This window comes from Ambystoma mexicanum, chromosome 9 (genome assembly GCF_040938575.1).
Source record: "Ambystoma mexicanum isolate Mex_15411 chromosome 9, UKY_AmexF1_1, whole genome shotgun sequence".
Taxonomy (NCBI): domain Eukaryota; kingdom Metazoa; phylum Chordata; class Amphibia; order Caudata; family Ambystomatidae; genus Ambystoma; species Ambystoma mexicanum.
Window position 1 is genome coordinate 906325752 of NC_090931.1, and position 24969 is coordinate 906350720.

The following is a 24969-nucleotide window of genomic DNA, read 5'->3' on the forward strand; positions in this document are numbered from 1 at the left end:
CCCTCGCCCACCGAAACCAACCCTAACTGTTGCCCAGCTCCATAACTGAATCTCAGGCTTCCTCGCATCTCTCCCTTTTCTCGTCCCATTGCCGGTACTCAGAGTGCAGCAGGAGGATACTAGACTACTAGTGTCCTAACTAAACTAACCTAATATGGGTACAGAGTGATTCCCAACGCAGCGTAATCCTACTCTGCGCATGTGTATCCCGCATTCTGCTATCAGTGTAAACGCACATTCTCATCAGTCCAAATGTCTCTAACGCCTCTATATTTACTAGCCCCATTTAATGTTTAGCTGGTACATGAAACACCCCTTGTAGCTTCACTTATCACTTCCTTCTCATCTTTGATCAGGCTGCTCCTCCGGTATATTTAGCAAGTCCATCCCTCTGCTCACATCCTCTGGGGTCTCGAAGAACAAAGCCCGGTCTTTCTCCAGCATGGGGTCTGGCATGGATTCACATGCTCATGAATATTCCCCGTCGTCAGGCTGGGAATCCTCGGTAAAGAAAAAACCAGTATCAGTTTCGTTTCTGATCTGTCTTTCGTAGTAATAACCAATCACTGGTCTCTGCGTCATACTGACCACAGCCAATGACTGCCCTCTACCTAAGCACCGCCTCTGGCAGCCATCTTCAGATTTTTACCGCACGTTCATGTGTTGGGATCCTCGTGCTATTGCTCTCGAGCGTTAGCGCTATTTTTTCGCGCTTTTTCACAAAAACTTCGATTCTTTCGGTCAAAAGAGCCTCAAGCTCCACCGATCCTACATCCGATCAACGGGGACCCGTGTCGGATTCATCTGTGCCCCTCAAGGGTGAAGATTTCGTCGAGCTACACTTCGGAGGACTCCAGAAGCTTCTCAGGCCCGGTCTCGGAGATGGCCCAGGAGAAGGGAAGCTCGACGCCCGGAAAGCTGTTCAGGGCCTGCCCTGGATGCCAGCTGCAGAACGTCTTCAAGGAGGACGAACACTCTTTCTGCCTTTACTGCCTTCATGGGGACGAGACGCACGTGGAGAAGGACTGTGCGTTTTGCGGCAACATGTCGGAACGGACCATGAAGGACCGCCATCAACGTCTCGCCAGCTGGCTGGAGGGTAAGAGCCCGTCTGGCGAGAAGAAGAAGAAATCTGAGCGGTCTTCTAAGACCTTTGAGGGCGCCCCGGCGACGGGGGCCCAACATAAGGCCAAGCACCGCGAGTCCGCTGGCACCGGGAGCGCCGAACGGTCGGGCTCTACGGGCGCCAGGCAGGGCGCACCCTCCCCGGCACCATCAACCACGAGCCAACGCTCTGGGTCGGGTAAGAGGAAGGCCGAGCACCCGGCGAAGCTCCTGGAGAGACCCCGGTCGAGCTCTAAGGCAGAGGAGGAGCGTGGCAGTGCCCCCTCCCTCAAGGATAAGGCGGTGAGCGCACCTAAGGTGGTGAAGGCCTTGATCCATTCGACCAAGCCCTCTATCGAAACGGTCGCGGCGGCCCTGGCCCAGCCTGTGGAGGCTGCACCAGTGGTGGCGGCCTCGGGGCCCAGAATCTCCCTGCCTCCTCGGAGGGAGTCTTCTTTCGTGCCCATCGATAGGACCCCCGTGAAACCCTCCGTGGGGAAGAAGGGGGGGCAGGGCGTCGGCGTAGATTCGGCCTCAACCTCAGAAGAGGAACTGATCGAGGTCTTAAGCCACGGCCTAGGCGTGGAACAAGACCAGCCCGTCGGAATGGGCCCCGACGCAGGTGACGACGACGACATCGTCGAGGATACCGACGGGGCCCCTGCTCGCCCGTCGGATTCCCCTCTGCCAGCGCCGCAAGACAACTCAGCGGCCATTTTGTTGGCTATACAGTCCTTATGCTCCGAGATAAGGACGAGACTACCGTTACCGACGGAGGAACCTCTCCCGTCGGGGGATCCAGAACCGGGACCTTCTGGTGTTCCCCCTACCAAGAAAAGAAGGATCCATCCACCGCCTCCTTTTCAACCGTCGCGCCCCGTCCAGCCCTCCTCCCCGTCCACCCGAGGGGATGATACGGGGACTGACACGGCAGCGACGGGTACGGACGACGAGGCATACGACGAGGATTTTCCGTCGTCGCCTCCCACCAGGGCTTCTCCGCCCGACGAGATTGGATCGTTCCACTCAATGATCGCCAGGGCATCCGAGCTTTTCCAACTCTGCCCTGAGGAGAAGAAAAAGGAAGGCTTCCTTTACCAACGGCGCGAGACCAAGAGGAAGACGGTCCTCGCAGTGCCTCTGTTGGACGACATTTGGGATGAGGGCCTTTCCCTCCTCAAGAACCCTTCCACGACGCCAGCGAAAAGAGACCGAGACCGGTACGAGAAAAAGTACCGGGTCCCGGACTCGGCCCCCCTATGCCTCCGGGCGCAGCCTACCCCGGACTCCGTCGTCTCCGCGGCAGCCAGGAAGAAAGCGGGGGGGGGTGCGGCCTCCACGTCGACTTCCCCGCCGGACGGCGAGGGAAAGAAATTGGATGCCATGGGACGCAGAGTCATCTCGTCGGCGGCGACGACGATTAAAGCGGCCAACGCCTTGGCTATCGTGGCCCGCTACGACAGGGAACTCTGGTACAAGATAGCTCCCCTGCTGGATTTTCTGCCGGACGACAAGAGGGCGGAGGCCCTTGAGATCCTGCAGGAAGGTGAGGTGGCCTCGGACCACGCCATCACCGTGGCGACGGACATCGCCGACACTGGGTTCCGCCAGATGGGCAACGGCGTTTGCCTTCGACGTCGCGGATGGCTCAAGGCTACGGACTTTCGGCAGGACGTCCAGACCAGGGTCCTGGACATGCCCTTCGACGGGAACAACCTGTTTGGGAAGACAGTGGACGATTCCCTTCAGGCCATCAAGGCGGATACTGAGACGGCCCGGGCCCTTGGAGTACTGCAGCAACGGCGGACGCCCTTTCGGAGCGGCGGAGGCAAGGGCGCCTCCAAAGGTTCCGGCGGCGGTTTCGCTTCCTACCGTCAAGCGGCCCGCTCGTCGTCGCAAGAGGCCTACAGAGGACGAGGCAAGTCTGGCGGCCCCCGCCGTCGTCGCCAAGGAGGCCAAGGCGGCAAGGCCGCGTCCAAGCAGGATTGAACCGGCCGTGGGGTCGGGCCCCCACCGAAGCACCCCGGTGGGAGGCCGGCTGGCGGGCTTCGTCAGCGTGTGGGAGTCCATCTCCACCGACCGTTGGGTGCTGGACGCCCTGGCCCGGGGCCACGCGCTCGAGTTTCAAAGAAGGTGCCCGCGCGTCCCCCCCGTGGCCAGGAAAGAACTTCACGTCCCTCAACTTCTCCTGGAGGTAAAGGCGATGCTCAGAAAGGGCGCCATCGAACTCGTCCCAAAGAGGCTTCGGGGCTCCGGAGTCTACTCGCGTTACTTCCTCGTGAAGAAGAAGACGGGAGGATGGCGCCCCATCCTGGACCTGCGACGCCTGAACAAGTTCATCAAGGCGCAGAAGTTCCGGATGGTCACCCTCCAGCACGTCCTGGGTCAGCTGGAGGAAGGAGACTTCCTATCGTCGTTGGATTTGGAGGATGCCTACTTCCACATCCCCATCCTAAAGGGGCACCGAAAATTCCTCAGATTCGTGGTCCAAGGGCGTCATTACCAGTTCAAAGCCCTTCCCTTCGGACTGCGGTCGGCACCCAGGGTTTTCACCAAGTGCCTCGCACCGGTGGCGGCGCAGCTGCGCCGCGAGGGGATTCACGTCTACCCCTACCTGGACGACTGGCTCATCCGCGCCAAGACGAGGGAGCTCGCCGTGGTCCACACGGCAAGGACCGTCCAACTCCTCACGGACCTGGGATTCTCCGTGAACTACGCCAAATCCCACCTGGTGCCCGCGCAAGTCGCACTGTTTCTGGGAGCGAGGCTCGACACAGTGTCCCTTCTGGCCTCCCCGTTGGAGGAGAGGACCAGGACCATCTTGGGCAAGGTGCAACGGATGTTGGTGGCCGACGCGGCCAAGGTGAGGTCCATCAAGTCCCTCCTCGGGATGATGTCTTCCTGCATCTACCTAATTCCCATGTGCAGGCTCCGGATGCGCCCGTTGCAAGAGTTCCTGGATGCGCGCTGGATCCAGACGACGGGCAGCTTCGAGGAAAGGATCAAGCTCGACGAGAGTTTCCGACGAGCGATACGGTGGTGGGGCACCCGCGCGCATCTGACGGCGGGCATGGACTTCCAGACCCCAGCCCACCAGGTGACTGTGACCACGGATGCCTCCCTAGAAGGGTGGGGAGCGCACACCGAAAATCTGCACGCAAGGGGACTCTGGCTCCCGACGGAGAAGTCCCTGCATATCAACGTCCTGGAGCTCCGTGCAGTGTTTTGGGCCCTCAGGTCCTTCCTTCCGTCCCTCAAGGGCAAGGTGGTGAGGATCTTCACCGACAACACCACCACCATGTTTTACATCAGGAAACAGGGCGGAACCAGGTCCCCAGCGCTGTCCAAGGAGGCGCAGGACCTGTGGCATTGGGCCGTCGCCCAAGGGATTCTTCTGGTGCCGTTTCATCTGGCAGGGATAAAAAACACCATCGCCGACTCACTCAGCAGGGAGCTGCGCTCGTGCCACGAGTGGGAACTACGGCAGGATCTGGTGGATCGCCTCTTCCGACGGTGGGGCACACCCCAGATCGACCTGTTCGCGACGGCGACGAACACCAAGTGCCGGAGGTTCGCCAGCAGGTTTCCCCAGACGAGGAGCATGGGCGATGCTTTCTCGTTCCCCTGGGAGGGCCTGTTCCTCTACGCGTTCCCTCCCTTGCCTCTGCTAATCCGGCTCGTCAACCAGCTCAAGAGGTCACGGTGCAGGATGATCCTCGTCGCACCTGCGTGGCCGAGGCAGATATGGTTCCCGGACCTTCTGGACTTGTCGGCGTCCCCGCCAATCAAGCTGCCGGCGGACGCGGATCTACTCTCCAGGGAAGGAGGCGCCATCCTCCACCACGACCCGAAGTCGCTGAACTTGCAGGCCTGGCTCCTGCAGCGCTAGAGTTTGGAGGATACGACATACCGGCCGATTGCAGAGAGGTTCTTGCAAAGGCCAGGGCGTCCTCGACTCTTAAATGCTACGGACACAAATGGAAGAGGTTCTCTGTCTGGTGCCACGCACAGAAGGTTAACCCTCTACGGATTACGGCTCCCCAAGTGCTGCCGTACCTGCTGACGCTGGCCAAGGCTGGTCTGGCACACGCGTCCATCAAGATTCATCTTGCTGCGATCTCCCGATACACCAGAACCACGGGCCGGACGTCCTTGTGGTCTCATCGTCTGGTGAAAGAGTTCATGAAGGGACTGTTCAGATCGTTCCCGCCGGTGAAGGCTCCGGCCCCGGCGTGGGAGCTCAACGTGGTGCTGACCAAACTCATGGGACCTCCGTTCGAGCCTCTGCACTCGGCCCCGTTGAAGTTTCTATCGTGGAAAACAGCTTTTCTCGTGGCCATCACCTCCGCACGACGAGTGGGAGAGATCCAGGCCCTTTCCTGCAAGGCCCCGTACTTGACTTTCCACGACACGAGGGTAGTGCTCAGGACGCACCCCTCCTTCATGCCCAAGGTACCGTCGGACTTTCATCTCAACGAACCCTTGGTGTTACCTGTGTTCTTCCCGTCGCCTTCGTCGCCGGCTGAGAGGACTTTGCACTCGCTGGATGTAGCTAGAGCGCTGAAGTTCTACGTGGACCGCACGAAAGGTTTTCGGAAGACGTCACAACTCTTTGTGAACTTTGGACCTGTCAATCAGGGGAAGGCTCTCTCGAAGGCTTCCATCTCCAGATGGCTCTCCGGCTGTATCATGTACTGTCACCGGTTGGCAAACCGACCGCTGCCTGGCCGTCCGAGAGCCCATTCCACCAGAGCGATCGCAGCTACCACGGCGTTCCTATCTGGTGTGCCCCTGCTGGACATATGCAGGGCTGCTACGTGGAGGTCGACGCACACCTTCACGAAATTCTACTGCGTCGACCGGGATTCCAGGGAGGAGTCCAGGGTCGGCCAAGCAGTGCTGCGCAACCTGTTCGCCTGAGGTGAGCCTGGTGAGGAGGTAAGATGCTTAATGTTGAGTTGATGTGATGCTTAATGTTGAGCCTTTGCCACCTCCCGTGGTTGTGCATGTGTGTACTGCTATGTATTCTTTATTCATGAGCATGTGAATCCATGCCAGACCCCATGCTGGAGAAGGAACAAGTTACTTACCTGTAACTGTTGTTCTCCAGCATGGGTCTGGCATGGATTCACATGCGAACCCTCCCGCCTACCCCTCTGCGGCTCTTCACTTGGTCATACTGCCACTTCACGTGCTTCCAAATCTGAAGATGGCTGCCAGAGGCGGTGCTTAGGTAGAGGGCAGTCATTGGCTGTGGTCAGTATGACGCAGAGACCAGTGATTGGTTATTACTACGAAAGACAGATCAGAAACGAAACTGATACTGGTTTTTTCTTTACCGAGGATTCCCAGCCTGACGACGGGGAATATTCATGAGCATGTGAATCCATGCCAGACCCATGCTGGAGAACAACAGTTACAGGTAAGTAACTTGTTCCTTATGCATTCATTTTCGCTGGATACAGTAACATGTATTTGAAATTGGCGCTGCGTAACCTTCTTTTAATGGTCCCGTAGCTCATTCTTTGTTTTTGCACCATAAACGTGTGTCAGGATATGCTGTGATAGATGCCAATGCCCGGCTAATTGTTCCACCTTTCCGGAAATGTTCCAGGATCTTCTTGCTATCTTTATAATTCAAAATCTTTGCAATGATCGGTCGGGGCGGGGCTGCAGGTGGAGGTCTCCTCGTTAGGGCTCTATGCGCCCTCTCCACACTGAACCACTAGGTAAGTGATCTGACTCCTATTTCCTGCAGGAGCATGTCTTCTATGTAGTTAGTCGGGTTCTGGCCCGCCTCACCTTCCGGGAGTCCGAATATACGCATGTTTTGCACTTGTTGTTTCAGTAAAGAAATTTCCTGGGTGTTGTTCTGACAGCTACTTGTGTTAGCCTTCACCTCTTCCTCTAACACCCTAGTGCGTTCCGCCAGCGTCCTGACATCTTGTCTCAAGAGGTTCATATCGATTTGCACTGCATCGATCTTGAATTCCAGAGTCTATTTCAGTTCCGCGATGGCCTCAATTATTTGCTGGTCCATCCTTCCCTGTGTATCTCCCTCACTTGCATCTTGCAATTGTGACTTGGATCCTTCCGTAGAGTGGGTTTGGCAAACGCATCCAATGACTGCTGCTTCCCTTTACTTTTGTTTTTGTTTTCGTTGCCATAGTAGAGCTTCTTGGCCTGGAGCGCACGTTTATGTCTCAGTACACGTGTGGTCTCCTATTCCACACCGGCACAGATCAGGATAACGTTCTGTCCCGGGTGTCGTGGCGCCCTTCGTGTCCTCTCTCTTCAGGCTTCTTCTGTCTGTGTCCAGCGATTCCACCACTGTTCGTACCATTGGGGGCCTGCAGTGCATATACTGCGCATGTTCTCACTCTCTTTAATTAACTCATGCGCTTCGCAGTTGATTTACGGATCTGCCAGTTGTTGCCCAATACTACCCTTCATGTGATTGGTCTGCCTCAGCACTACCTCAGAGCTCCAGCCGCCCTTCTCTTATACTCGCTCTGCGTTACGAGTCGCCCAACAGGCCACCTCAGTCCGTGTACATCCGACACTGTTTCTGCTTCTGCACCTGCACCTGGTCCGCTTGATGTCTACTCCAGCCGGATCTGGGCTGGACAACTTCTGTCAGGGCTAGTGTTAGGATCTACGCGCTAGGTTGTACACCTTCCTTGGTGCGACTCATTATCCTTGTAGGTGCCAACCAGTCCGCCTATGCCTCGGGAAGCAGTAGTGCCCCAAAGATTTTAGTCACTCCTGCCCAAAACCTTGTTGAGTACTCCTTTCTGTTGGGGGCTTTACAGGTGGCAGTTTAGTTTGTGTTGTGCTGTACCTGCAGGCGTATGTTCCTCACCCTCAATAATGTCCACCTCCCATTGGCAGGCTTGCTTTCAGTTTGTAGATTGAAACAGCCTGGTACCGTCCTCTGGTTGCTGCCCTGCTGCCATTCCGGTCACCTGTGACCATGTCTGGCAACCTTATACTTTCCTCGCACTTCCCACTGTCACGCTCTGCCAGGTCGTGCAAGACAGTGTTTTTGTCACAGTAATTCAATGGCCTCCTAGAGGTACTGTTCGTGTGTGAGTTGTGCTACATTGTTTCCAGTGTTTGCTTTTTACGCATTCGGATGCAGCACTGAGGGTGTGCCATTAATCTATATCACAGCTGGGGTCCGCTGTGCGCCTCTGCCGTTGTCCAAGCTCTCCCAGACTCCAGCTCGTATTGTGCCTACTGACGTTATATCTACAACCTGCTTTCTTCGCTCCCACGAGGCCCCATAGCCAATGCAGATAGTTTCTTCAGCGTGGAACAGTTCTGTATTGTACTTGGTGTTGTGCTTAACATACTTTGAATGCCTCTGTGCATCCGTCCGCGTGTATGGGGGATCTGCCGTCTGGCTATACGGTTATCCCGTACTTCATCGATGTAAAGCTGCCCATTTCACATTGTCTCCTCCCAGCTTCTCGTGTGCAGGCGTTCTCGATATCTGATGGTTAACTGCCGCTGCTTTGTCTCCGCGCTGATCTGCTCCATGCGCTCGCGTCTGAATACGCCAGCTATTCCTTTTCGTGGCAATACTTTGTTTCTCAATCAGCTGTCCACCGCGTCTCTGCCAGACTTCTCGAGCGCGTCAGCTGTAAACACTGCCGCTGCTGCTCACTTGCATTCTGGTCCCTATTTAATGAGCGGAGTCTGCTTTTGCTGGCAAGCGGCACAGCTCCACAATATTTTGGTGCGGCTATTCAGAGACTCATCTTTGTTTTTATCTGGGTGCCATTTTGTATCCTTTGCTGTCTAGATCTCCTTAAGTTCTCCGGCTCATAATTCAACGCTCCTTGCACGGTTCTCACCGGCTCTACGACCTCTGCATGCCTCTCATATTCACAGGACTGCAGCTTCAAAACAGCAACACTCTGCAGGCTCTGGGTGTGTTTTTCCGTCCGGATCGATGGAGGAGCACGCAGAGATCACGTCTTAGTCAGGTGGCCAGAACCAGGCTAAAGCAGAGAGTGCAGGGGAAGGAAGGTCCACAAGCTAAGTGCGAGGAAAGGGGCTGTAAGGGCTACAAGAGTGCAGGCCCAGCAAGGCTAGTGCGGGGGGAAGGGCAAGTGCAGGTTGGGGTGGGGGTCAGGGGAGATAAAGTGCAGGGATAGACGATTAGGGGGATATGGTGCCCTCGAAGACTCTGGAGGAACCAGGCAGCCAGTCTAAGAAGTAGAATGGGGACATGAGAGGGAATGAAGAAGAGAAAAGGAAGTTCTTGAGAAGCATCTGGAACATAAGGAGATCTGGCTCAAGTTTGGGAGGGGCAGGGAGGCCATTCCAGAGGGAGACACCTGCAGAGGAGAGAGATCTACCCGCCCCCCACTCTGCTTGGAAAAGTGTCTGATCTGCAGAGAGTTGGAGCTAGACGACCGAAGGGCTCCAGCAGGGATGTATTTAGGGAGGGAGAGTTGGATGTAGAGGGTCTTGAACTTGAGCCTCGCAGCAACTGGGAGCCAGTGGAGAGATTTTGGGGCTGGAGATGCGGTCCCTGGGCTTGAGGCCAAGGATATGTCTTGCAGTCCTGTACTGGATTAGTTGAAGGGGGCGAAGGCAGGAAGTTGGGCAGATTGAGGAAGAGGCTGTTGCAGTAGTCCAGTCTGTAGAGGACCAGAGCTCTGGAGACATTGAGTGTCTGGGGTGAAGGTGAGGAAAGGGAGAATGCCTCTGAGGAGGTGCAGCTGAAAGTGGACCTTCTTGGCAAGGTCTGTGATGTGAGGGGAGAAGGAGAGAGAGAGAGAGGGGAGACTAAGATGACACCAAGGTTTTTTGCCTCACAGGAGGGTGAGGGGAGGTGGGCCATTGAGGGGGGCCAGAGTGTGGGAGGGAAAGAGGGAGCTGGGGTCCAAATGAGAAGGATCTCTGTCTTACTGGCATTAGGGCAGAGATTGTTAGCAGTGCACTATGCCTGAATAGCAGACAGGCAGTCCGGAATGAGAGAGGAAGAGGAGACAGAGGAGGGAAGCTTGAAGGAGAGCTGCATGTCATCCGCATAACACTGGAAGTTAGGAGAGAAGGTGGAGATTTACATAGTATGGTAACTGCACTTCACTTTAGGGTGATGTGTGTAGCTTTCAAAAGACAAATTCACTAAGGGAGACATTTTGCTTCATTACGGGTGACCCGGTCTGGAAATAAAGGTGCTGGTAACACCGGCTCCTTTATTTCCTGACCGGATCACTCGGAGTCTGACGTTAGGGGCACTGAACTACCAGCAGGACTGATCTACCGGGAGTTCAGGCTCCTACCAGCAGATTTTACACTGAAGCACCTTCACCCGTGCTGGTGCTTCAGAGTTCCCCTGCGAATGGGAACTTGGCGTACCGCTGCTGCCTGTGATATCCCGGTAAATCTGGGTTGTTAGACGGTGGAAACTGTAAGGCGAGGTTATCGGCAACCTCATAATGAGGCCTATAGTCTCCCAGTACTGATAGTCTTGGGGACAGAGCGGTTTCCACATAAGAGTGCGCAAAAAAGCAGAGAAAGACGAGCTGAGGGCTTTTTGCTTCAAAAAAGTAAGGTCAGCAAGTAAACAATAAAAAAAAAAAAATAAGAGTTCCATAGAAGTCTATGGCGGAAAAGCAGTAGAAAGAAAATATTCCCCAACAATAAGGTAGTTTGAGGAAGCATGTCAGGGATGATGGATGGCCAGTGGTCTTTCAGCCATGTTCCTGTCAGGTAGAGTATGTCAGGGGTGTGAGGTGATGAGGTCATTGCAGCTGCACGCACACCTACAATCAGATTGGCAGTTAAGGAGAATGCATGTGTATGTGAAGAGCTGTATCAGTGGTGCTGTGGACTGGAGTTTGATTTGCATGTTTGTGACCTGTCATGTTTGTGGCACCCAGTGGCTAACAGGTGGCTCAGAAAGGTATAGAGAAGCATATAGACTCCTACCTTTTAGCTTTGACTGCCCTTTGCTCACAATTGATTGGTGACCGTAAGGAAGTTGTTTACATTCCCAAGTTAACCCGTAAGTAGTTTCACAGGAAACCGACAAAATGAGGAATAACATCCCTGTCCTCTTTTAGTCTCCCAGGAGAAAATGCACAGGACGGACATAAGGAGCTGCAGGGAGGGGTGTGGATGTAGTATCCAAGTTGCAAAACCTAACCTTGTATCTATCTAACCTTGTGTCTGGTCCGCTGCATACACAAATGGGTTTTACCTAAGTTGTGAACAATGAACCTGGCATTTTTACATGCTCCTTAATTTTCACTTTCTTGTTCTTACTCTTGGCTCTTATGGCTACAAACTATTTAATCTGATTTAGTCAAGCAATTGAACTAGGAATATGAATGCATCGATTTAATAACATTGATATGTAAGTATTTGTAAAGTGGCGACCAGATCAACACTCTTAAACGCTGCTTATTTTGGTAACTCATTAGCTGTTCTGCCCCACAGCATGCACCTCATCTAACCCTCCTTGCTTTAAAACAAATCACAGCCCACTGCAAGACGTCTGCTTACTGCCCATTTAACAGATCCATCTTAACACTGCTTACATTGAGTTTAATTATCTGACACACCACTTACCTTTTTAATACCCCTTCCATTGCAATTATCTTATTCTGCTGCCCTTTGGGTTAATTCCTGTTTCTTTGCACTTATCCTCTATTCCCCCTCTCTCTTCAGGTCTGCCTTTGATGAGGACAGAAGGCTCAGAATCGCTCGCTGCTCTGACCAGGTATCCCATCACTGGACAGAGCTCTTTCTGCAGGAAGAAATATTCCAGACTGCAAAGGAAGCCTTACAGGAGCTACAGTGTTACTGCAAGTACCTGCAGAGGTAAGAGGAACGTGTTGCTGCAAGCTAGGATATAGCTATGGCTCGGAGGAGAGAAAGGCTAATGTCTCTTATAAGAAATCCTTCCCAAGTCCTTTTTTACATTTTATTATTGGCATTTCATCACAAAGATAAGGACTATTGTCCAATTAATTGCATAATACAATACCAACATGAGTTTATCATCAGCGGCACTATAATCTCCATGCACATTGGTACTTGTCATTTGTTGACAGGTGTTATGGTTTTCCACAGCCCTCTGTTAATGGGTGTGAAGAGACTTGGTCTTCTTGAGAGCATATTGTTAGGGAGACTTTTCCAAAGGCTTCTATGGAGGGGTGTGAAACCATATATCCTTGTGGCAAGACAGGGTTGTAACCAGAAATTAGACCAAACCTTTTTTTCTGGCTATAGTCAGGCTTCACTAAAGGGAGGAATTAAAGGCTGGTGGATAGGTAGTTAGTCCCCATGTAGACACCCCAAGAGACTAATCTATACCGATATCCTGAAAATATACACTAAAAAGGGGCCTAATCAGATCCTTCTTTCTCTTATATCTAAATGTATGACCTGTATTTGGTGGCAAACTCGGTGCATTATAATGCTATGGGATGGAGAGGAAGAGATCCCTAGACAAAAGCACCACATTACTTTGTCATGTTCAGAATCCATATTGCCCACAATGGAACAATCACAGCAATCTCCACAACCTTTGCTAGATAGTAATGGAACTATCACGCCAAATGTACGTTTATTGCGCATTCGGCATTATACAAAATGTTGAATCCCAAAATGCCAAACTAGGGGAGCTGGGGTTGTGGGGCGTCTCCCGCTCCTCTAGTTCAGTGTTATGGGCAATTTTGTAACTCAAGCTTTTCGTATTTGGTATTGTAACGTAGATCCGTACTCACTATAGCACCTAGAGGGAAAGAAAGGAGTAATACTACTAAATCATGTGCCCAAAGGGACATCAACACCCAGAGTACACGTTTTCTGATATTACTAGACCCACATGGTGTCACAGATGGCCTTAATAAATTGTTGCGTCTCCAGGAACATTTAAGGGTTTTATTAAAAGAAAGTACACATCTCACGCCATAGCAACCCATCACACCGTAACTCACTCGGTGACTGAGGATAGAGTGGGCCATGGACAGTAATGCTCAAACCACCAACCTGGTCCCTCTCCCACCGATCTCCCCAAGAGACATTATCATTTTAACATACCTAGCGAATGCTGTTCAGTTATTGCTGTTATGCTCAATGTAATGCTCTGCTGTAAAACCCAATAAAATGTTATGAAAAAAAAGAAAGTAAATGTCAGTGTATGTTGTCTTAACTGCTCTTTTCCTCAATGGATAGCTTTCAGTTTAACAACAATCAGAAAGGGTAGGTTGGTGGGGCTCGCTAATGGCTGTCCATCTCTTGTCTAGAAACCACCTTCTCCCTCATCCAAGTGTCCTTAACCCCTGGTTGGTAAATACATATTGTTTCTCCTTCAGTATGCTAAAGATCTGACTTTTCTACGAGTGAGGTCAAAAGGCAAATGCATTATTTGTCTAAGACTTCCTAGGCTGGCCCGGCACAATTAATTCTAAAGGGATTTTAGAGTTGTGCCTGGCAGACAATAATACCTAAATTGGTTTTCTTCCTCACACGGTCAGATGTCCCTCTCCTTATCTTTGAATATTCTCCACTAGCTGTTCTCCTTGTCCGACTCCACCCATCCTCTGCTCCCCCTGCCTCTCTCTACTCTGTCCCTTTTGTCTCACTTCTTTTACTTTTCTTCACCCTTTGATGTTATTACTCCCTTCAATATGATACTACTACTATTGCTGCACTACTACTCACTGCACTACTACTACTCTCTCTCTCCACTACTACTACTACTACTCTCTCCACCTCTACACTCCATGCCAGGGATATAGTACCCTGCTCACTCTCCCAATACACTCACCATTTGCAAACACGCTCACTTCTCTCCTGCACCTTTCACCTCGCACCCCACTTCTACACTCCTCTAAATTATCCTTACTCTCTTCCAACACTCACTCACTTTAACTACTACTCTAACTCTCCAACTCGTATCTCCCACTCTACGCTCACTACTACCTTCACCTGCAGAAATCCTATCATTCACAGCTTCACTATCACAAACTGGTACCACTCCCCTCACACACACACCTCACCTTGGTTTGTTTTCTCAGTGGCTCCCAGGAGCATTGTTGAAGTTTTGAATTGAAAAAGAAAGCACTCTGGACAGAAAAAGTGCTGGTAGGCATTTTGCAACCAAGGGCGGCACTCGTATCCACTTCCCTCCTTCTCCACTTTCCAGCCTTGATACGATCATGACCCTTCACAATGGTCTCAATACAATCTTAGATCTCATGGGATACAATGTAACAAAAGTTATTAACCTAGTACATTTCAATAGTCAGAAGTGCAGTCCTATGATTTATTACATTAAACGTATAATAAATGAGGACTAATTGCTAAAATTCTAGTCTTTGGTGTAAAACTCCATGGACCCATGAAAAATGTCAGTTATGGTAAGTACATTTCTTGGTCAATTTTGGAAAAGTTGTAATGTTTGTAGCTCTTATATATTTAAACGGGACATAAACCATAATCGCAGATGCAGTTATATGATAAAGCCAGGCAAGTCCTTGCTTTACCGAACAGGTGTGAACAAAGAAGCAGCCAACACCAGGAAATGCCAGAGAAGTCTGCCTTGACAGAGATCAAGTCCCACCCTCAACATTCAGTCGATAAGAGAAGGAACGAAGCGGAGCAGGATTCAGACCAAAACCAGTCTATAGGAAATTGCTGTACTCTACTGCACCAGGGGATTGCTAAAGAGTCCTCTGAAGACTATCTCAGGACCAAGGGACACACATAGTCTGCCTCTCATGATTCGGCTCAGATGAGGTGGGAGAATGCAGTAAGTCTAGGGCTGCTTTTATAGGGCTGGAGGCAGGATCCGGTATTCAGGGCCTGTAACCCTGGACTACTGACAACCCAGATGGAAGAAAAGAATAATCAATGTACCCAGGATGATGACACGCCAGCAGGAAGTCGAAGCAGTGATGAGGCTGGCACCTTAGGATGTGGGAACCCGACCAACGTCACCCAGGCAGCTCGAGAGGCAAAACAGGGCAGCCAACCAGCAAGGGGCAGTGCTAGCAATGGTTGGAGGAGCTAAGGAGCCGAGTAGTGGCCTACTACCACTCTACCAGCTTAGAGAAGCGATGCACCTTAAAGCGCTGGACATAGGAGGATTTTATAGGGAAGCAACACTACAGCAACCAGGAATGGTCTGGGCATGGGACAGCCAGGACTGCCAGTTCAACCAGCACGGTGGAACGGGAGGATGATTAACAGCTTGAGAAGGCTGGCCTGTAGCCAAAAGAAGAAACTGTGGCTAAGACAAAGGGCCCAGGGCCCAGGAAGTATGGCCAAACCTGCTACTAGAAAATCAGCATCCCGTCTTCATGGCTTAAAAAGCAGCCCTGTCATAGAAGCCATATAGTCTACCATAGGACCGAACATCAAAAAGGGGTTGCTGTGGCAGGGGATGGCTTCAGTGATGTCCTGCAGGCCACTCAAATATGGTCAAAGAGGCGAGAATACCATAGGACAAAACGTGTAGGGGTCCCATAAAATGGGACAGCAGAACCTCCAAAAATTGAATTCTGCTTTACACAGGTCTATTGCATTAGACCAAAATTGTCATTTGGGTAATGTAGCAGAGCAGTCCGTCTTCACTCTCAGGAGGGGTTGGGCTGGTACCAAAGTACAATTAGTTTGATACACAATAAAATACACCACACATTGCACTGTAAAAATGTATATTTATAATTATTTAGTATTGCATTAGGGTAAAAAGGACACTGTAAAAGAAGTATAAAACCAAGCAAGCATATAGAGCAAATACAGTAAATAGATAAGACCTATGTTCACCTCACTCCAAGAAAAACAATGTAGTGAACTACCCCAACAGCAGAGTACCGTGGGCTTATGGGAGTCCTAGACTGAAGGGAGGGAAAGGGTTAGAACAATATTAGGGTACAATGACACCATCGAATAAGCACTTTAAAGTATAAAACTAAGCAAGTATGTAGAGCAAACTTAGTTAATGAGTAAGACACAGATTCACTTAATTCCAAGAAAAGCAGTATAGTGGACTGCCCCAACAAGGGCTTACTCTGGGTTTATGGGAGTCCAAGAGAGAAGGGAGGGAAAGGGTTGGAACAATGAACGAAATGGGCCCAAGGGGACAAGAGACTGTAAAATGAGTCAACCAGTAACGGGCCTCAATAGGTCCCAATTCACCCCTAGAAAAGGATATTGACTGGTGGATAATGCAATACCATTACTTCCAGTTGGGGCAGAAATACATTTCTGGGGGTGTGATAAAGCTGAGGGAGTTCTCACAACCAGTCCCTGGGGATCTTCTAGTCAGGTTGCCAGGGGGAAGGCCATCACTTTTGGATGCCAATCCGGGGGCTCGACAAGCGAGAGAGGATCACCTGAGTGGAGTGTCTTTCGGGACTGGGAAGAGGACGCTCGTAGGCGAGACACATTACTCCCTAACCCCTAGGGAAAACCTACCCTCCCTCTTTGTGGGCTATTGCCACTCATCCAGCCAAAAGGACCCCCCCACCCACGTTATAGGGGCATACTCCAAACCCTGATCATTACAGGGCCAGTCTGCTGCAGGGCGCAGGGAAAGGAGAAATCATGAACCTTCAGGTGATTCAGAATAATGCAGTTAGAACAGTTAATGGCCTGAGGAAGAAAGAGCATGTCACAGAAGCTAGGAGAGTGCTACACAATTTATTTATTTATTTATTTATTTGCTAAAACATTTTATGAACCGCACCACATGCCTTAAGGCCTCAGTGTGCACATTAAGAACAAACAGGACTAACAAACAAGACAGACAAGAAAGAAATCCAATGTCGAAGGGGGGAAAAAGATGAAAGCAAGGACAGGTTCATCAGGAGGTAGGCTGCCTATAGCCAGTAGATTGACATTCCTCCTTCTATGTATCACACATAAATGCTTATATCGATTAAGCCCAGCGTACCACACAAATAGCCTGCCTGGTTGCCAGCTCGAAGGTCACTAAGATTAAATAATGTAGGGCTCTTAAATGCACTGCGGTCTAAACTTGAGGGGTCAACCCGAGATCATTTGCATACACAGCACTGAAGAACTGGAATGCGCTACCTCCCAGCTTGAGACTATGCCAGTCCCTCCCCAAGTTTAAAAGGGACCTGAAAACTAGGATGTTTGGCTGAACTCTTGACTAGCGCACCCTGCGACATCCACAGTGGTGCGGGTGTTGGATGATAGATTGTCCATGTATTTGGGCGTTGTCTATGCACAGGAGTATCTGTTTTGCTATTTATGTTATTTGTCTTGTTAGCGCTATTATGCCTCTGGTCCTGTGACATGCGCTTTAAAACAAAAAAATAAGATATAAAACCCAACCAAGCTTAGTGAACTAAGTGGCTTGAAAAGGAAGGGGCAGAGCTAGAAGCCCCAGGCCCCAGGACCTGTAATGGGTGGACCGTGCGGTCAGACAACAGCCCCCAGTCCAGGAGGAGCCTGAAAGTGGAACACAGAGATGGGTAAGGGAACCTCAGAAGTGTTTGTGAATAACTACAACAGCTATACCGAAGAGCTGAGATTTAGGGAAGTGAACCCTGAGTCTAAAAGGTACTGTGGACATTAAGGGAAAAGACAAAGTGCTGATTTCTGAATTCAGCCAAGAGAAGTCTAAAACTAGCTGGACGTTTGTTGTTGGTGCATCTGAGGAAACCAAACGGGAAGATTGTGAAGCGTAACCAAGAACTAGGATCTAATAAGGTACTTTGGCTTAAAATAAAGTATAACGAGAACTATGAATTAATACGTTTATTTGATATTTTTTTTGGGGCAAGGAGAGTTCAACCTGAGAGACCTGTTGAACTTTAAATCCCCAAGTGTTGCAAATTTAGGGGAAGGGAGCTGGGTAGGATGCTCCTGAAAAGATCTATTGGAGAAGGCCTGCAGGCAGATTGGAAACCTAAATTAACGAGAACTCTGAGCTGTTAAAATACTGTGACATTTACTTGGAACTAAATCCTGAAGGCTTATGGAACTTTATTCCCCTGGTGTCCTGAACTTGGGGAAGGGAGCTATGTGAGAAGCTCCTGAAAGACACTCTCATATGATTTTGGAACACTTATTTAGTTTGAACATTCCAGCACATTGTTAGTATTAGAAGTAAGGGCAAGTATAGGTTGTTACATAGATCTCATTTTACTTTGGACCTTTAGACACAGACTGTGCTTGGATACATCAGTTGAGGTAAGTCCCCCTCTTAGAGTTAGGGAAAGTTAGGCGTTACACCCATCCTGAAGCTTTAAAGGTTTTCCAACTGGCTCTCTTGTGTCCATGTCTAACTTTTGATACCATGTCTGTTGTTACAGGGGTTCTGCTGCTGTCCTTTTTAGTCCTCCTGCCCCAGCAAACACTTTGATTATATGATCCTGGGTTGCCCTTTAGACTCCCATACAACACCACTCATTCGCAAGATAATTCACAAAATGCACCAATGTGTTTTTTAAGTCTTCCTCTCAGTCATTTTGTTTGTTTGGGATTCATTTGTTCAGGGGAACCACTAGGTAGCCCTACAATGGTGTTGTGCACACATGGGCTCATTGTGAACCAAGCCACGCGTGACCGGTTGTGTTTTGAACTGGTATAGACAGGTTCTTGTTGCTGTGCAGGCCATCATGCTTCATGTGTATATAGTCATGAGTGACTGGGAGTTTTTGGGGTTAACCTGATTGGCTGACTTCCAGTATCTTTGTTTTAAATCCCTAGTGTGATTGGTGGGCTTGCTTAGACCAGTCCCTGTGAGTGTGGGTATGTATGGGGGAGGCTGTTCCTGCCCTCAGTTCTGGTGGAATATTAGAAGGTGAGCAGGTTTACTTACCTGATTGAGGATTGGTGTGTGGTTTGAGCTGCTTTTTAATTTTTAGGACCAGGTTTGGCCATACTGGCTGTACTCCTGTCTCATAGGCTAAGCACCGGTATGGGTTATCAGCTGCTGGGATACTTTCTGGGGATTTTCTAGCCCTTCCTCTTGTCCGCCTCATCTCCTTGGGTCACCCCTTCCATCTTGGTACTTTCGTTCTAGCTGTTACTGGTGCTTCCAGCCATTTACCACCAGAGCTTCCGGCCTTGGTGCTGCTGCTGTCTGGAAGGGTGTTTGGGACCCTAACACTCCACCTCATCTACTCCCCAGGGCCTCCCTGGTTTCCTTCATCAATCTCTGTGCTGGGACTGTTTATGCTGTGGTGCTGCCTTCCTTTGTCTGCCAGGCCACTGGATCCTGTATTGGCCATGTTCGTCTACCCTTCTGGAGCCACTGATTTCGCTCATGGATGTTGGGTCCCACTCCTGGGGAGGCCTGTTGTCATTTGCTCAGGGTTCAAGCCCCTTGGGTTGCTGGAACCTTTATCTTGCCCCGTAAAAGAAGATTGACACTTATTTGGTTGTTTCACTATGCTGGAATTATATTTTCGGAGACAACAACTGTGAGTACTTATCTCTGGGCTTGGTGGTTTATCCCTTATACTTACATTGCAGGGTTCCTGTGATCAATGGTAGAAGATCTCTGCAGGTATCTTCAACCCATGTTTTTCAATTGACAATCTTAAGTGGTCAATCCTGCTGGTCTACATTTTGTCCTGGGGATACTGGATCCCCGACGTGGCCCTGGATCTCTTCAATGGTGTTAGTGTGGGGGCCATTTCTGGGGTCCCCTGGGATTGTTTGCCACCATCTCCTCTGCACCTCTGGAGGGAGCGGGTCTTAACTAGCATTACACCACTACAGCAGAACTGCCTACTGACTTTGTCCTGTCTTCTTTGGGAGTCACTCTGACAGGTACTTACCTGGACAGTGACCCATGTCTGTGTCCCTGGAGTTTAGGTCAAAGGACTAGAACTTTTGCTAGTGCCCAATTTCCTCTGTAGGTTTAATGTTCTGCATTATATTCATGTATTATGAAATGCTCTGTTAGTTTTTCACCTGTGGTTATGAAAGTATATTTGTCGGAGTGGAGTGAGGTAGAGTGTTTGTTGTGGAGAGGAACACTGTCCACTACAATTCAATTGGTCTGCTTACAGCGTTTGTGGAGTCTGTTGTCCATTTGTACTACTAAGGAGGAGGACCTACCTGTAGAAAATACCTACTACCCAGTGGAGCGTGGCAGAGTCTGGTACAATGTACAGTGTTCAGTGGCTCTATGGGGAAGCGAACACTCTGTCTAAACATACTTGTTGAACTAAAGTCTGTGGGGCAGAACATTTCCTGGTGAGTTGAGCAAACAATTGTAAGTTAATATGATCCTCTCTATTGAGAGGCTCCTTTTTCCTTTGTTGTGACTGCGGGCCGATTTACAGTTATTTTGCACTTCTGCTTAAAGGGCATTACTGCTTGCGAAATATCTGGTCAGTGACTCTGGGGCATTGCATGTGAAATCCCTTTGAGCCGACGAGTATATATTTTTCCTCTACTGACTGTAAAAAGCCTTGTCAGCAACTGCAGGTCACTGCATGTGAAATCCCTTTGAGCCAACGAGTATATATTTTTCCTTTTGTGACGGTGAGGCACTACATGTGAAAGCCCTTTGAGCGGGCGAGTGTTTACCCCCATGCTCAGTTTTTGAAACTCTGGTTTGAGATTGTGAGGCGTGGTGTGTGTTTGTGCTTCTGACCGGTTAGCAGAGCATTTGGAGATCTGTGAAACCCTTAACAAAAAAGATCTTTGCAATTGGACCAAATAATAAGTAACACAAAGGTGAATGTTGCATGTTTATAACCTAAAGAGTGGTGCAATGTGCAATGATTTGCGTGCCCCTGAATGGGCAGTAATAGCTCCTTTAACCACAAAGCAAGGATTACAAAGTGAAACTATCTTCAAGCAAGCTAAACCAGAGTTATGATCTATTCTAATGGATGTAAGCACAGAGTCGGTGTCGTCAACATCTGAAGTGGTGCTTTGTTTAAATCCAGTGAACTCTGTTACGTCTCCCGTTATATTTCATGATTCACGAACAATGTTCCAAAGGTGCCTGGAATATACATTAACCACTACCTCCACAAAGAAAGAAAATTGCAGACTTTTTTTGTGAAAAGCAAAAGTAAAGGTTTGGGGGATGCATAGTCTTTAGAATGTGATCTTGTTCCTTTGATTATGGCAAATAATGAACTAAGTTTAGTAACAGATGTGGCCATTATTGAGAATGGGAAGTTGATTTACCTGGATGTACACCTTGCCCCTTAACTCATTCATTTGCAGTAAGCCCCATTTTTTCACATTTAACTCCAGCTCAAAGAAATATAAAGGAGAGTATCCTTGAGGTTGGGTTGATGGGTAGCTGTTTGTAAAATTATTTGTTGGAAAGTTGGATCGTCACTTCTTTATCATAGAGGGTCTGGCCCCATAGGACAATGCCGCCACCTTTGTCGGCAGGTTTGATGAGGAAGGTTTTGTTTTTTTCAAGCGCTTGTAATGCACATCTTTGTGCAGCTGAGAGATTGTTTTTGAAGCGGGCCAGACCCTCTATGATAAAGAAGTGACGATCCAACTTTCCAACAACAAATTTTACAAACAGCTACCCATCAACCCAACCTCAAGGATACTGTCCGAAATGACCAGTCTCATGAGCCACGCATATGATGAAGAATGGATAGACGAAGATGAGAAGGCATTTCTGATCAACCAACATCCCATCATTCCAGCCTTTTATTTGCTTCCAAAAATCCACAAAAATCAAATAAACCCGCCAGGTAGCCATTGTGGCAGGAATCGGATCATTGCTAGAACCACTATCCATCTACATAGACCATTTCTTGAGACCTTTCATCAGTAAAATGCCTTCATATATACAAGACACAATGGCCATGATCAAAAAATTGGAAAAAATACAAATCACACAAAATGATCTATTAGTAACACTAGACGTTGAATCCCTATACACAAGTATTCCGCAAATGGAATGCTTACAAGTCCTAAGAACCTTCCTCGACCAAAGAACCAAAATGGAACCGCCCACAGACTTCCTCCTTGAATGCACCAGAATAGCCCTGATGGAGAACTACTTTATCTACAAACAAACTTATTACCAACAAATACATGGAACCAGCATGGGGGCAACGTTTGCACCCGACGTGGCAAACCTATTCATGGACACCTTTGAAAAAAAACTCAATGTACAACTAAGTCAATCCCTTCAAACTATTGATTGGTAACTGGCTAAGATACATAGATGTGTTCATGATCTGGAAAGGGACAGAAGAACAACTCCTCTGTTTTTTGCAATGGCTTAACTCACAAAACAATTGTATTAACTTCACCATTGACCATAGCAAGAGCAACATTCCTTTTCTAGATCTGCAAATCTACAAAAATCCAGACAACTCTTTGGGCACCACCCTCTACAGAAAGCCAACATCCAAAAACACCCTTCTAGAGTTTTCCAGCTATCATCCTTCAGCGCACAAGCTAAATCTGCCATACGGCCAATTTCTTAGGATAAGGCGCAATTGTTCAACATTATGTGAATATGAAACCAAGAGTAAAGAACTAGCTATCCGGCTTAAAGAAAGAGGCTACCCGAAACACATCATTCGGCAAGCACGTAAGCGAGTAAAAAATACCAACCGAGAATCATGCCTAACACCAAGCGAAAAAGATCAATCACCGACCAAGATGACATGTGTTACCACCTTCACACCCATGAGCAACTGCATCAGAAAAGTGATCCTAAAGAACTGGGACACACTCAAAACCGATACCTTCAATCCTGAAAAACCACGGTTTGCGTTCAAACGCAGCAGAAACCTCAAAGACCATCTCGTACACCCGTACACCGAACTGGACACAACTAACCATCAACAATCCACGCTATGGCAACTTCCAGCAGTCAAAGGACACTTTAAATGCGGTTCCTGTTCAGTCTGCCCCTTGACAGCCAATCTCAAAACCATCGACCTCAAAGGAAAACCCTGGACCCTCAATTCCTTCACAAACTGCAGAACTAAGTGGTCGGTCTACATAATCAAATGCCCATGTAATCTCATATACGTGGGTAAGTGTAAACGAGAAATCAGGCAACGCATTTGCAAACACCGATCCTGTGTGCGGAACCAAGTTGAAGATAAACCATTGGTGGCACACTTCAAAGCCAAAAACCACACCCATAATGACATCTTTTGGGCAATATTACAAACAGCAAACAACCCATTTCGCGGAGGCGACAGAGACCTAGCTTTGCGCAAACTTGAGCAAAAATGGATCTATCGTCTTGACTCGGTGAAACAAGGGCTCAACGTTTCAATCGAATGGAACCTTTTTTTCAATAGATAGTTGTTTTATCCATCCACGGCCACCCACCCATGGGCCCTGGATTACACCAGCCCCTTCAGACTACCCTGTGGTTTCATTGAGCCGGAATCTCCTTCCCTTTCTTGTTGTTCTTGCTCATGGTTTTTTGCTCCCATTTTTTGGTTATTCGGTCCTATGTTACAAATGTATTATCAGGGCAACATAACACCACTCTTCCCTCAGTAATAAATACTCTGCTATAATAGACTTCAGCATGTAACCTCCAAACATTTAGTTTTGATCACTAATGTTCAGTAATTTGTATAATTGAACTATTTCTGTGTAATGATACACAAATGCACAAAATATAGGACCATTTTGTTGCTTGGTAAAAATTGTGCTATTGTATGTTATATATGTTACAGCACCTTGCAGTGAAAAAGATCAGTCCACCTTTCAAGGACGCTTTTCAATTAACATACGTGTGAGTGTACACACGTACTAGGATATATTCTGCATTTGCTTGTTTTTCTCAGAACCATATTGTTTGCTTTTCCATGTTTTGCAATATGTACAATAAGCAGACTATACCCACGAACACCATAGCTGATTTTTCACACTACGGACGGTATGCCTAACATGGTGAGACACGTGCCCTTCTCCATGCATCTGCTCAAACGAGACACTAGTCGCCTATGACATGCGCAGTCCATCTAGCCCATAGTCAGGCACACCACTCAGCGGTTATCTATCGCACACGTGCAGTAGCAGGATACAGTGACACAGCTCATTCTTCCGAAGAGCTGACCGCCGCTGCACGCCGCAGCTAAGACCAAGCCTCCGGTATTCCACCCGTCCTTACTTTAGTACCCGCACTTTCCAGTGTGGTTCCCGGAATCGATCGCCTTTAAACCACAGCGCTACCTCTCGATGCACGTTCATTCTAGTGTAAGCATTTCCACCTTTTTGTCCCCTCCCGGATTGTAAATGCCCATTTCACTTCAAGTGCGTCCCACGGGTTCCACATAAAAAAGATGGCAGGCTCTGGTCCCACTATCTCTACAAGCAGCCTTAGTGCCTTCCATTATTGGATAAACTGATTGCACATGCAAGCACCTCCGAAGATCTGTGCACTTCACCACTTAAAATGTAAATACACTTCCTCTCACCCCGACCTCTCCCACAGCACTGTGCACGATCCACACGCCACAGTCTTGGTATAAACGAGATTCCGAAGATTCTCTTTCCCTACTCAACTCTAGGACTCTGACTCTTGCAGATAGCCCTCCAGTCCCCCTCCCTGCCCTGGACTCAACATTTTTCTGACCTAGGCGGAAATTTACCCGAACATGGTAGGTCTCCTTCGTTTGCAGTTTTTAACCTCCCAGACACCTCTATCACCGTACTAACCAGTCCGCTGTATATCTACAGGCTGACGGTTCTAACTACTTCACCTGACTTGATCCATCTGTCCTGAAGACCGTTCGGTACCTGGTGCAACAACGCTGCTTCCATCCCTTCAGCCACATTCACCAGCTATCCATACCGAACCAGAAACACAGAATAATGTGTCGACAAGTCTAAGACAAAGCCTATTGTCTTATCAATATTATTGTTTGAAACAACAAAAAACTGTGA

At 49.0% G+C, this 24969-nt stretch overlaps 1 protein-coding gene across 1 annotated transcript in view; it reads left to right on the forward strand.

Annotated features, from left to right (window-relative positions):
- The window catches only part of MCM3AP (minichromosome maintenance complex component 3 associated protein), a 1669219-nt gene that overhangs the window by 997022 nt on the left and 647228 nt on the right, over positions 1-24969 (forward strand). Inside the window, exon 17 of the mRNA XM_069616041.1 lies at positions 11794-11946. Coding sequence (XP_069472142.1) covers positions 11794-11946 — 153 coding nt within the window. The remainder of the gene's footprint in view (positions 1-11793; positions 11947-24969) is intronic.